We start from the raw sequence: 14,321 nt of genomic DNA, 5'->3' as shown, positions 1-14,321 counted from the left end.
GCGGCATGAGCATATGTAGAAAACTACTAAACGACATGCAGAAACGAGAACAAGCGATACGCCTTATTTCCCTTGTTAAATACTTGTTTAATGCACTACCGAAAATGCCTTATCTGCAGGTGGGTGCATTTTTTTTGCATTAATGATAACATTAAAGAGTTAGTGTTTCGTGAGAAGGTATGGCGTTTCTGGCAATCTTTTTTTCTTCAAATTTAGAAACCATTAGAAACCGTTACTTTGCTGCAAACTGAAATGGTTGGTAAAGTATCAGAAGACACTACTAGGAATGGCCTGTGAAAAACAAAAACATCCCACAAAAATACATGAACAGAGTGGCATACGAAATTATTAGCAATTTAATTATTTAAAGTCACCTTTTGTGCCAGTTTCTCATTTCTCAGTACAAAAAGCCTTTGAAAATATCGCTGAGAGTGCGGTATGGATGTGGGTGGGCCTTGGGCCACCACTACAGTAACCCATGTCAAAGCCTTTAATGTAGCCTTCTGGTAAAGCACGTTTCTTTCTATTCCAGGAGCTATGTAAATTAGCACAGGTTTTACAATCCTGCAGTTCAGTTACACAAAGGCCAATTCGTATGAAAAATGGTCACATGCCACAGTGCTTTGGCATTTAACTATGTGATGGGAAAAAAGACCTGCTCTAGAAATTGCATAATTTGGTTAGTTTTATTATTCAATAATCTTGAAGTTGAAAGGCTAGGTATGAAGCAATAAAAACACTTTCGAACAATTATGGTCATATAAAAATATGAATGTGGCTGTATCTCTGAATAGGGATAAATAAAAGAATTTGAAGGGCAACCAGTGAATAATAATGTACACAACAAAGCATGTTCTTGAGCCATAAAGGATGCGCGATATGGGTAGACTGAAAATTGAAATGCACAATTTTTATGCCTAAATAAAAGCATGAAGGACTAAGGCTAGGATTCAAAAGCCCACGGTATTCTTGGACTAAGTGTCTGACCGAGGCCCATGTGTCTGGGTGGAAATAATGTATTTGTGTCCATGATAATTTTCCAGATTCAGGAGGTCTAAAATGCAAGCAGAATCTTGGGTCTAGACATTCAAAGGCCCTACAGGAATATCGAACAGCTGCTTCACAGTAAAGAGCGATTGAATGTTTAGATTTTTTTTGTGTGTACACTGACTGTCACTGCACACACTTTAAATTGGGTCATAGGGCTCATCTTGATCACATGCCTCCTGATCAATGGATTTGCAGGCCTTCCCTGATAGTGTCATTATCTTTACTCCTGGTGTTCTACAAAAAGAGTGGTGACCTGTATTGGTGATTGGCAACATCCAGAGAGGGATGTAGCTTCTTTCTGCATGTTCAGATAGGCCCACTGCAGAATGTCTTTACTCACCACACTATACCAGCCTTAGCACTGAAGTCTGAAGTGCATGAATAAAGATGTGGTTTGATTTGGACCCCATGTGCCACTGTAATAATTAATCTACTTTATACTGAAGCTACTGAAGGTTGTTAGTCACTGAAGAAGCACAACTGAATGTCATACCAAACTCTCTCAAATCTTTATCAAGCATAGAATATGAGCTCTGGAATCTGCCCTCCTTGAACTCCGGTACCATTGGTACTGTCAGAAGAACACTGAAACTGGACAGTTACTTTCCCACACTGGACTTCAGTCATTCCTTCTTGCCCAAAATAACTTAGCTCATTGCTATCCAGAATTACACTAGCGGTATAAAATGTGTCTGGCTCTATTTGGACTGGATATTCAAACCACACAGGGAAAGTGTTGCTGGATCCATCAGAAAAATATTTACTCAAGTTTTGTCCTAGAATAACACCCTGCCGTTTCAGTTCAATTTTTGCGCTATATTCCGCTGATCCACAACTGGAACCATAGAGACCAAAGCCAGCAATGAAAACTCTCTTATCAACAGCGAACTGAATGCTATCACATCGGCCTCTGTATCGCCACTGGTTACTGCGGTAGGCACAAGACTGGAAACGGTGGCATCGTTGAGGAACAAGGCCTTTCCTGGCTTTGCTTACAAACTCTAGATCTGGCTTTTTAGCAGCTGTGTACCACAAAAATATATCATTGGTTTCAGTCAAAGTCAAGATCCCTGACTGTGCAGCACCATTTGCAAAATCATCAAGTGCCATAGTAGGTATACGAATTAAGTAAAGTGCTTTCCCTAGTACTTTTCGTTTATTGTCTATAGAAACAGTCATGTCTTGCCGCTGGCATTCCACCTCAGCCCAGTTGAGTGCTGCCTCAAAAACAACAATTTCTTTGGCATTCAAGGTCTCTCTTCGGAGAATACTTTCTAATGTCTGAAAATCAATGTCACAGAAGCCTTCAGATTTTAGAGCCAGTTCCGCCTGTGCATCAATCACTTCCCAGCAGCGCTGGGTCAGATCAGGTTCTTCAAAAAGACAGCTCTGTGAGAGCAGGACGCAAGCGTTCTTTGCACTGAGGCTAGTTTCCAGGAAATTAACACATGCTCGTGCAAGATGAGGAACAATGTACTTCTTTGCAGCATAAAGTGTTGCCAATACCGTATCAGCCGATAAGTCAATTTCATCGCAGTAGATATACCTGGAAAAGTAAGGACAGTCGCATATTAGCACAGAAACAACAGCTTACACCAGCCAAGAGCCATGCCCCCCAAAAACAAAGCAAATATTTTTTTGACAAAAAGTTATTGTTAACAAATAATTGTTGTAACAGCTTAATGTCTGTATTATTTTCACTGGCAATACATACTCGTTTAATCTACTACATGGTCCATGCAGCTAAACTAAAACGTTTGAAAACTCAGTGCGCAGGTATTCACTTCAGGATTGCTCTAATGTCGCCCCTCAAGCATAATCTCTCAATTGCTAGTCTCAAAATGCTCTGGTTGTTGCCACATTCATCTATGATATACCTATACACTATCCCAGGATTCTTGGCCTAGAGGTGATTGAGAGCAGAACATTTAAAACAAAATCCTACATTTCCTTTGAAAATTAAATAAAGATTACAAGCTGAGTTTGAGCGTCATATTTCCTATTAAGATAGCATAATAAGCAGCCAAAAATGTCCCAGAGACGTTTAAAGCAAGATACACCCAAAGGGTTGAGATGAACAGAGTGTAAAGATTAGGCTGGGTTGTGCAACATCTCCTTGTCTCAAAAACTGGGAGGTGCGTGTGTGTGCGTGCGTCTGGGTATGTGTGTGTAGAACTAAATCTTTGTTGGAATACAATAAAAAGCACGTTGAGCGCTCATAACTAGTTACCAGTTTAAGAGTGAATTTCCTTCAAATAATGAAAAATGGATTTGTGGGCATATAAAAGAAGGTAGGTAGGTGCATTTTGCAGCAACTGTAAATCAACAAATTAGTGACAACATGTTCATGTGTTATTTTCTACCTAGATTGCAGATTCATTAAAGTAATTAACCATTACGTCCATGCGACTTTTCTAGGACAGCAATTTTTAGAAACACACAAGACGCAGAGCCAACAACTGAGCTGCAGTACATAATGATTTTTCACCATGGGCCCATCTTGCAGCAGTTCATTTGGTAAAATGTAATGAATGAAAAATGGGTATGAAGAAAACCTATGCATTTTTTAAATGTGTCCAAGATACTGAGTACAGGAACAGTGTTTTTTCGTACAACTATGATTTTGAGGTTATCTATTCAGGGGCATTTTGCAAAATGTTTACTTTCTCGCATACTGGCTTACATTCGGAAGTCAACAACAGATAAAAATTTACTTGATAATAAATATTTTACTATTCTGTAGTCCAACACTTCTCCCAATAAAAATGGTACCTTAATGTGTGGTGAAACCTATAGCCCGTGACAGGAAACCCCCCAAAATGAGACGTGGAGAGTATTCAACAGAAAAAAGTAACCATTCTGGTGATGAGGGTTGCTGCTGAATTTGGGCTTGAGCTCAGCTACTACCCAGAACTTCATAAAAACTAGACACCCAAGGGAGTCCAGGATGGTGGCACTTTCATGGATCCTGCCTCCATTTCTTACCCAGAATGCCATGCAAACCTCAACCCTCTGCTACAATCATTCATTTTCTTCATATTGCTGTGACAGAAAGTTCTGTAATCTGCAGGGATCCTCAAACGTTTTACCACCCAATGCGGCTACACTTTTGGAGGCGCTAGAGGGCGCAGAAGCAAAATGGCTGCGCTGTAGTGCAGCTCCACCAGCCGAATTGACAATCTGCTAATAATCCTGTTTTCCCTCTGTAATGTAATATAATGTATGTATACTTGTAAAGCGCACTGTTACCCCATCACTCGGGGCGTCCTGGCGCTGTATACCGCTGGGGAACCCGTCCTGGCTTTCCCTGTGAGAGGGCACCCACAAGGTGAAGCCAGGCATCCCCGGCGCTGCTAGGGCCGTTGTGGAGATTAAGCAAGCTATTGCCCAGAGTTGCAGAGTGGGACCCATGGTTAGCGTAGGCACCTAGGCGAGAATTATCGAGTCCGCGGACATTGACCCAAGACTCTGCCGTGTCGGGAATTGAACCCTGGTCCCGGGCCGACCTCTGCTTCAGGGTATGCCGCTTCTAACCAGTGAGCCACACTTCTCCTCTAACATCCAAAACCTGAAATGAGAGAGAAATGAAGTGGTAACAAAGCAGACGGCCTGAAGACGATTGAGCTGTGGTGTGCTGCCTTAACCATCGTGCATCGTGACTTGTCGGACTGGGGGCCTTCACATGCGATTCACTCTGCCATATTCCCTAAGAATGTAGCCCGGCTGACACCCGAGCCATAGTTGCTGACCCCAGCACCCTTTGAGAGCTATGGTGAGTGCACGAGCGGCAGTCTGGTTGAGCGGGTGGCGCTGGACAGCCTGCGCGTCCTCCCTTATCGCCGACTAACGAGTGGTGATTGCGGGGCCCTCTGTGGTGACCAAACGCTTCTGGGAGCTGCGGAAATGCTCCGGGCCGGGCCGCTGCTTTTGGTGGGTGTCTGCGCATAAAACCCACTTACCAGGGGAGGCCTGAGATAAGTATTCTGGATGGTGCAGGAGGCCTGGGCTAGAGGCGCCCGTGTACGCTGCCTGCTCCTGCCGATCCAGCACAACTGAAACTGTGGCTGGCTCTACCTACAAGCATTGTGTCAGCTGGGCCCGCTGATACCCCGCTATAGTCTCACAGGCTGATTGAGGTCATGTATTTTTATTTTAAACTAACTCTGCATAGTCGTAGCGTGACATGGCTGCACAGTTGCCCCCAGGTATGTAAAGTGAGAGTCTACTCCTAAGAGTGCGTATCTCACTGCGACACAAGCTCTCATCTGGCACGAAGACATTGGCTCAACTGACAGTTCTGGCTCACATTAGTGTGAATATTGTGTGAGGCGGACCTCGAGCTGTGGCGACTGACCCCTCCTGATGTGTATTTGGAGTCCACCAACACAGGGAGACTGGAGTCCTATGTAAAGGCAATGCTGCATGAGATTTTTGCGACGGAGCATCTATCCCAAGTGCTAATCGTAGAACGAGCTCACCACTCTTTGGCAGCTCGCCCTCCCCCAGGTGCCCCACCATGACCGATTACTGCTCGCCTGTTGAATTACAGGGACCGTGATTCAATTTTCACAAGTCAAGGGAAAAAGGTACCATAAACTATCAGGGAAACTTGGCTCTCTATCCAGACTTCACTCCTGCAGTCCAAGCGGCAAGATAAGAATACCAAACTGTTAAGAAACTGCTGATGACAGAAAGTGTTCCACGCGCCATGCTCTACCCGGCACGGCTGTGCATTGGTGCAGAGGGTAAATCGAAAATCTTCACCAATCCCAAGGCAGCTATGGAATATGCAAAAACCTTCAAACGTAGAGACCATGAAATCTCTGGCACACCAGACGAAGAGGACTGTTTGCCACAGAACTCTGTGTAAGAATGCATCAGTTGTGAACCAAGACTGTACCAGAAGGTGTTCTAGGCTCTCTGTATTATGATCGTTTGTATTGTTATGTGAATGGGGGATTTGCTCTACGGCATTTTGGTTTCACTTTAAGACTGACTGTCAATTTTATTGCTTTACAAGTATTGGAAAATGTTGTTGCTAACAAGAATGCTGGTCTCCCTCCCTCTCTAGCTCGCTATTCGGGAGCTATGGGATATGTATCTAGGTGGTTTGGCCACCATTCTTCTCATCTGGGAGGTTGAATGCGATCCAGCGTTCTCCCATGGGTGTACCCCGCATATACCTGCAAATATGTTTTGCATTTGGGGTTTGTCTTTGGGTTTCTGGGATGGCTTTGGCAAGTTGGGGTGCTGAAATAAGGAGGGGAGGTAATGGGAGGTGGGGTTATTTGGAACTGTTTTATGTGGCTAAGTGGAACTCACAGATACCACTGTCGATCTATATTTTGCCCCAATCCTTAGATACAACACGTATTCTGATCAACAAGTTTACATGACAGTGCTAGATACTGAAATGATTACATGCAGAACGTGGAATGTTTGTGAGCTGAACTCCCCTAAAAAAATTAGACAAGTTCTAGCCTATTTAGAAAGGCATGATGTTAAGATTGCCCTCCTCCAGGAGACGCATCTGACGAAACAATCGGAGACCAAGGTGGGTATGCAATGGGCTGGATGCAGACTGGCATCTTCATGTTCATCGTACGCAAGAGGGGTGGTTACATTAACCCCTTCCATGCTGCCGTCGGCCATTGGCCGACGTCAGCACTACCTGCCCAGTGCTGCAGTCGGCCAATGGCCGACGCGGCCCGCCCGTTTTGCGGAAGTGCAGCACTTTGGCAAAAATCATGGGCGCATGAAACGAGTTAAAAAAGAAAAATCTTCCAGTAAAAAAAAAAATGTTGCTACAATTTGTCCGAAAAAACAGTACCCCCACTTTTTTGGGCTGGGTCACCAATTACTGTACTCTGATATGTTGGTACTCTTGCAAATTAAGTCAGAATAGGATCCCACTTGTGAAACTATGGAACTTAAATGCATGTGGTCAAATGACGGTAGTCAAATTCAGTAAAGGTGCTAAAAAAGATGGGACACTGAGGACCCTGGGGATAAAAGGAGTAAGGCAACAGAGACTGGACACACACTTAAGAACAAATACTGTTAGTGCCTGTATCTATCAGTTCACGAAAATCTGACTGTGTTACTCAATATTATTAAAATTATCCAAGACCACCACATGTCTGCATCCAATTGAGGTCCAAAGCCCCCTGGTAGTGACCAAGCTAGTCACTAGACACAAAAGATCAATCCAAGCAGCTCTTAAACTTACAAAGCTAGGCTAGATAAGAGATGACGAGAGAAGGACTGATCATTGATCGTCATCAGATCCAGTATCTACTTTTTCAATTAAGGAATGACCAGTGCCACTTTACAATTATTTGTCACCAAAACAGTCAATATTGATTGAATTATAATAATTACTTTTCCATAGATTTCACCACGTTAAAAATATTTGTTAAGCAATAGCAGGACATAGGCACAATCCTTCAACTGCAGTCCAATTGGACCTAAAGAGGTCTAGTGGGACAAATATTAGCCTGCAAGACATCCAACCATATAATGAATTGTTTACTTTTACGTAACAAATCTATTACAGTTTTACATGCGAAGTCTCCAAGGAAGAAGCAGTCCAAAACAGGTTTAATGCCGTCGGACATAACTGAAAGTCTATTCTGGCACAGAAGTCCAGGTCATACTGATGTAGGAAGGAGTATGTATGAACAGTTTCCATATGGTGACACAGCTTATATAAATGGCTTTGGTGCAAAGCTCTATAAAAGAGCTACCGCAGCAGCTTTTCATCTCAGAAGATCTATGACTGTACAGAAACCAAGCAGGGTCAGATAAACACTCTATTCCCCATGTTATTCCCTTACGCAGGGAACCTCAAGTGCAAGCTCAATATCCTTTAACACCAGAAGCAACGTGCGATATAAAAGCAATAATAAATCAATTGCGATATCAAGGCTTACAGGGACCTTGTCTTTCACCAAAGAACATGCCCCTTCCCCCACAGCGCCCTATTCTCCGTTTCCAGAGCTAATTGATTCTATAGGATCGTTTTAGATTATAGAAATATGAACTCACATAAGGAGTACAAAATCCACACAACAAACAAAACTGGTAAGGAAAAAAAAACAATCTTGGATATCTCCAGTTTTATTTGTCAGAACTTACAGCTAGATTCATCAAAGACCCCTTTTGCGAGTCTTTAATAGCGATTCATAAGGAATCGTTATTAAGGACTTGCAAAACGGGATTCATGTAGGAATTGCAAAAAATATTGCGATTCCTACATGTTCCTTGTTTGCGATTAGCAATTTGCTAATCGCAAATAAGGATGCGATATGAAGGGTGCAGGGGTGTCCAAAGGACACCCTGTAGCACCTCTGAAATGTGAATTTACACTGATGTTGTGCACACACATGTCCAAAGGACATGTGTGTGTAACATGCAACTTAGAAAAATGCATTAAAATGCATTTTTCTAAGTTTTCGCTATTTACCACGAGGTTTGACTTCGTGGTAAATAGCGGTCCTAAATTGCGAATTTGCAATTTTTAAATGTTTCATGAATGGCATTTAAGGAATCTCTAATAGAGATTCCTTAAATGCTAATCCTCGCAAATTTGCGAATTCTTTATTAGCGATTTTTGCATTTGGGATGATGAATCCCAAATGCAAAAATTGCACTCGCAAAGGGCCAGATTCTCAGAATATGGCCCTTTTGCGAGCGCATTTCGCTTGATGAATCTGGCTGATAGAGCCTAAAAGCCAGTATCTAACTGCCTTTAGTTTCGACAGGGTGCAGTTCTCATTTCGATGTTTGCCTATGGGCTATAAGAACAGTCCTGCGTTATGTTCAGCTCGCATCACTTGAGAACTTACAACCAGATACTGAGATATTGTCACACATTGAGGATATCTATTACAATGATGATGATTTAAATGCACACCGAACTATGGGGGACATAAATGTAACAATATTACAATCACATGGTTACAAGATTAACTTTAAAAAAACAAAGATTGCCTACTTTACAGTGACCTTCCTTGGATACAAGTTATCCAATTATGGCAAAGGTTTGACTTCTGATTCCCTACAGAAGTGTGCTATCTTGCAGCCTCCTGATACTCTGAAGTTACAATCCTCGCTGGAATGCCTTAACTTTGGACACACTTTCATGCCTCACTGTGCTGAGGGAGTGAAACACTTGAATGCCTTGATTTCCCTCACGTTTAAAGCAAAACATTGACCGAAAACCCACTCTGATATCTTGTATGCCCTTCAAGTAGACATGCTAGAGACACAATATTTACAAACTAGGGATAGTTAGAGCAAATTAGTGCTTACCGAGTCCTACCAAGCCAGTGAGTTTATACTTATGAGACCTACAGTGAAGGGCAGACTGTTTCTATAGCATACAAGTCCCACTTGTATTCTCCTGCCAAAATATGTTTTGTTTCCACTGAAAAAGTTCTTACAGCTGTATAGACCGCTATTTTGAAGAAGCACCAATTGGCAGAGGAAAAACTAATGATTGTGGTTTCTCCCATACCGGCACTAGAGGCAACCACTAAAGCAAGCATTCGTAATGCTTGCGCACTACGCTTGATGTGGGTGCAGTGGGCCTCTTCTTTTGAGTGCAGTGGATGTTGAGTTTCAGTATGATCCAACACAGTGCTCACACTTTTCTCCAATATGAACAGAATGTTATTCCGACCCCACAAGATTTACCCACTGAGTCTTATCAGAGTATGTTCTATATAACTGCTGTGCTCAAACATCGGTATGAACACAATAGAAGAACTTTGAAGATTGCACAGCAGTGCAAGGTGTAGTTAAAGGTAGTCAATTCTGTCTGCAGAGCACCCACACTAAGATCTTAAGCGACAGCAGTGCGCAACATGCAGAACTTCATGCCCTGGTACTTGTATTAGTGAAGGCTGGTGTTAGAGCTGGCATCCTTGGCATGGTTTCCCCCCAGTCTTTTTGCCTCTGCCTCCTGGATTTTTGCTGTGTGTTGGATTTCTTTTTTTGCTGGTCTAAATGCTACGGGTACTTTGCCACTACTGATCAGTGCCAAAGTGCCAACGCTCCCTCTGTAAATTATGGATATGGATTGGTGTTTCCATGATTGGCTTGTCTGACTTACTACTAAGTCCTTAGTACAGTCCACTGTGTGTGCCCAGGGCTTGTAAGTCAAATCAAATGCTTCTAATGGGCCGGCAGCACTGATTGTGCCACCCACACAAGCAGCCTCTCAAAGGGGTCTCAGACCTGCCACTGCAGTGTTTGCATGCAGTATCTAATTCCATGTCGACCTGGCAAGTGCACCCACTTGCCAGGCCTAACCTTGTGAGTCACCCCTAAGGTAGGCCCAAGGTACCCCCTGGGGGCAGGGTGCAGTATATATGAAAGGTAGGACATGCACTGGTGTGTGGCATGCCCGGATAGTGAATTACAGTGTATTTTGTTTATCACTTTTGAAAGGCTATCTGTCCCATTGGATACAATATTTGTTTATTTATCACATCTTGTAAGTATAACTTCCCATTGACACAAGGTAGAAAGATGCAGTTCAGTATGCCTGAACTCAGAATATAAAAATGCATCTTTTAGTAAAGATGATTTTTAGATTGTGAGTTAGACAATACCACTCTTAGAAAGTAGGTATTTTCTTGCTTAGCCATACTGTGTGCCTCTGCTGGTTTGTGGATTGACTGCCTGGCTTTGGAGTGACAGGGGCTGGGGATGTGCATTCTCTTCAGACAGCCACTGGAGGGGAAAGTAGTGTCCTGCCTTTCCTGGAGGAGTGAAGGCTGAGCTGAATAGACCTGGGCTACATTTAGAGTAGGGGGAGGAGATTTCCTTTCGTCTGAATGGGCCTGGTCTGCCTTATACAATACTGTCTCCACCTCCTGCCGGGAATCTGGACCAGAGTGGACAGAACTGGTTTTGACAGAGCACAGAGCCTCTCTGCCACCAGAGAACAAAGGAAAATACTGTGTAAATATTGGGGCCCAGAACCCAGAACTTTAGATTACTTCTAGACTCAAGAGGAACCTCTGCCAAGGAGAAAAACTGGGAAAGCTGAAGAAGTACTGCCCCTTTGCTGTGTGCTGTCTTGGGTCGGCCTGCAGTGGCTGCTTCTGCCAAGGAGAGGACAAAGGCTTTGCTGTGTGCTGTGCATCCTGCTTGAAGAGGATCTCCAAGGGCTTGAAGCAGAGCTTGCCTCCTCTTCTGAAGTCTCAGGGACACAAAAACTTCACCACCAGCTCCCCTGAACTTCTGTGCTGGGAGTTCTGATCTGCCAAGAGGTGCCTGTTGCTGTGTTGGGCCTCTGGAGGTTGTTCCTGCTGCTGGGAGCTAGAAAAGAGTTGCAACTCGGAAAAGAGTACACTCGGCCGTGCACCACAAGGCACCCAACTACCTCGCTCAAAAGTTGGCTATATCAGGAGGGTCGAGATCCAATAGAAGTACAACAAATCTACTCCTGAAACCTCGTAGATTCCGGAAAGAAAAAACATACAAGCGCTCCTTCTCAGGAATGGCACCCAGGATCTGGAATGCGCTCCCTCCGGAAACCAGGCTTATCTCCTCCACTGCACTCTTCAAGAAAGAGGTGAAAACAATCCTTCTGGCCAAGATCTCCTGAACTTTATAGACATTGGATCTGAGACTCTACAGAGAGTTGGCAAAGCTCTTCTAACCTTGCCTTCAGGGTGATTCATTTGGACCACAACGGCCTGATAAATTCTGTAAACCAATGTAATAATATATTGGTAGCAATTGAGTAATGTCCTCGATTCCTTTGGGTGTGGCCAAAGAGAAATGGAAGTGAAGTAGAGTATTTTCAGTGACTGGACACCGTGTTTGCCTCCATGGGTTAAAGCCTGCTCTGGGAGTTTATTGCAATTCAGCAATCCATTTCAAGCAGAGTCCAACAGATGAGTTGAGTGTGCCAACAGCATGATTAAACAAGCATAGACTGCAAGGGTACTAAGTTCAGGTCTTAGTTGGTACCATAATCTGTATGGAATCCAGAGAGCATGAAATAACGTGTCTACACGAGTGTTGGGAGGGTGCACTTCGTACAAGGTGCTCTTCAGAGTTCCTATTTATGTGCCTGCCCTAGATAGTCCTGTAAAGGTGGCGGATGAAGAAAGTTTTGACCTGGAAAAATGTTTGACCTTTTAGATACTCTGTGAGATAGTCAGAGACAAGCGGTCTATTGTTAACCAGTCTGAATACACCGCCAGCAAACAGAAGGTTGTAACCCCTGCTGATGGGTGTGTCCCTAAAGAACAAGTTACTTACCTTCTGTAACGCTTTTTCTGGTGGATACAGTGTCTGCCTGTGGATTCCTCACCTTGTGAATATCCCCTGCGCCAGCAACATTCGGAAAATTTTGTAGCTCTCCACGCCGACGAGGACGTAGACGATGTCACAAAGGCACGACTACGCTCGCGACCTCGCTGACGTCACTGGAACTGTAAGAGAGCCTCGTCGGCGTGATGACATCAGTTCCGCCCTTTTTTCGGTGCCCCCGAGGCGCACGGACGGACCGACATAAATAGGTACAGTATACACACACAGTACACAGTATTCAAACCAACACACATAGTGTAAAATCAATGCACACTATAAAATAACAAGATTGCAGGTATAGAAGAGTGGGCAAACGGGGAGGCGGGTGGGTCAGTGAGGAATCCACAGGCAGATACTGTATTCACCAGAAAAAGCGTTACCGAAGGTAAGTAACTTGTTCTTCTGATGGATACATCTGCCAGTGGATTCCGCACCTTTTGAATAGAATCCCACAGCAGTCCCCACTCCCGGAGGAGAGTGTCCACTCCCCTATACCAAGAAATCCTGAAGGACAGAACTCGCAAAATGACCGTCCCTCCTCACTTCGGAATCTAAGCAGTAATGCTTCACGAAAGTGTGGAGGGAGGCCCAAGTTGCCGCTCTACAAATGTCCTCTACAGGTACACCCCTAGACAAAGCAGAAGTAGACGACTTTGCTCTAGTAGAGTGAGCTATTATATCCCCTGGAGATTCCTTACCAGCAGGGCGTAGCAGATTTTGATGCACAAGATAATCCATCAGGAAAGTGTGCACTTGTGCACCGCTCTTCCTTTCCTGCAGCCAGCAAATCCAACAAAGAGCTGGTCGTCCACACAATAGTCTTTGGTCCTATCGAGATAAAAGCTCACCGCCCTCTTAGGGTCCAGGCGATGAAGCCGCTCCTCCTCTTTGGAAGGGTGAGGGGGAGGGTAGAAGGTAGGAAGGGTAATGGACTGCCCCAGATGGAAAGGAGTTGCCACCTTAGGCAGAAAAGCAGCCCTGGTTCTGAGAATCATTCTTTCAGCATGAATGGTCAAGAATGGGGGTTTTGAAGTCAGAGCTTGAAGCTCACTTACCCTCCTTGTTGAGGTAATTGCAACCAGAAAAATAGTCTTGAAACACAGTAGTCTCAAGGGACACTTGTGCAAGGGTTCAAAGGGAGAACCCATCAAGTAGATTAAGACAAGATTTAAGTCCCATTGAGGCACAATAAAAGGAGTGGGTGGATATTTGTTGGTAAGATCTAAATGAAACGTAATACAATAGGTGACTTAAATAAAGAGGGTTGGTCCGGCAAACAAAGGAATGCCGGCAAGGCCGATAAATAACCTTTTACAGTAGCCACAGCAAAACCCTGCTAGGTTAGAGAAAGAGAAAACTGAAGTATGTTGGATAAACAGGCCCTTAAGAGTTCAATAGACTTCTCCCCACACCATGAAACAAATTTGGACCACCTGTAAGTATAAATTGACTTGGTGGATTGCCGCCTAGCCGATAAAATAACATCCACCACGTCAGGCGGGAGAGAAATAGAATTCAGGTTACCCCGTTCAATCTCCAAGCATGAAGGTGTAAGCTCTGGAGGTGGGGGTGTAGAACCTGCCCCTGCGACTGCGAGAGGAGGTCTGCCCTGAGAGGGAGACAGAGCGGCGGGCACGAGGAGAAGTGGAGAAGATCTGTGTACCACACCCTTCTTGGCCAATCCGGGGCGATCAATATGACTTGGGCCCGGTCTTGGCGAATCTTCCTCAGAACCCGAGGAATCAAGGGTATGGGGGGAAACGCGTAAAGGAGTTGCGAGCTCCAACTCAACTGAAACGCGTCCCCCAAACCTCCCTGCATCAGATACTGGAGACTGCAGAATGACGGGCAGTAAGCATTCTCTTGAGAGGCAAACTGGTCCACCCGAGGAATTCCCCACGTCCGGAAGACATGACGAACCACCTCCGGATGAAGCCTCC

At 44.3% G+C, this 14,321-nt stretch overlaps 1 protein-coding gene across 2 annotated transcripts in view; it reads right to left on the bottom strand.

The window, feature by feature from the left end:
* Nucleotides 1-516: 516 nt before the first annotated feature.
* BTBD3 (BTB domain containing 3) overlaps nt 517-14,321 on the bottom strand; it is a 90,755-nt gene continuing 76,950 nt past the window's right edge. For both annotated transcript variants that reach the window (XM_078649544.1, XM_078649543.1), the window contains one exon: nt 517-2,596. In XM_078649544.1, coding sequence (XP_078505670.1) covers nt 1,564-2,596 — 1,033 coding nt within the window. In that variant the 3' untranslated portion in view covers nt 517-1,563. The remainder of the gene's footprint in view (nt 2,597-14,321) is intronic.

Source organism: Lissotriton helveticus, chromosome 6 (assembly GCF_964261635.1).
Source record: "Lissotriton helveticus chromosome 6, aLisHel1.1, whole genome shotgun sequence".
Classification (NCBI taxonomy): Eukaryota; Metazoa; Chordata; class Amphibia; order Caudata; family Salamandridae; genus Lissotriton; species Lissotriton helveticus.
This window is presented reverse-complemented; position numbering and strand designations above follow the sequence as displayed.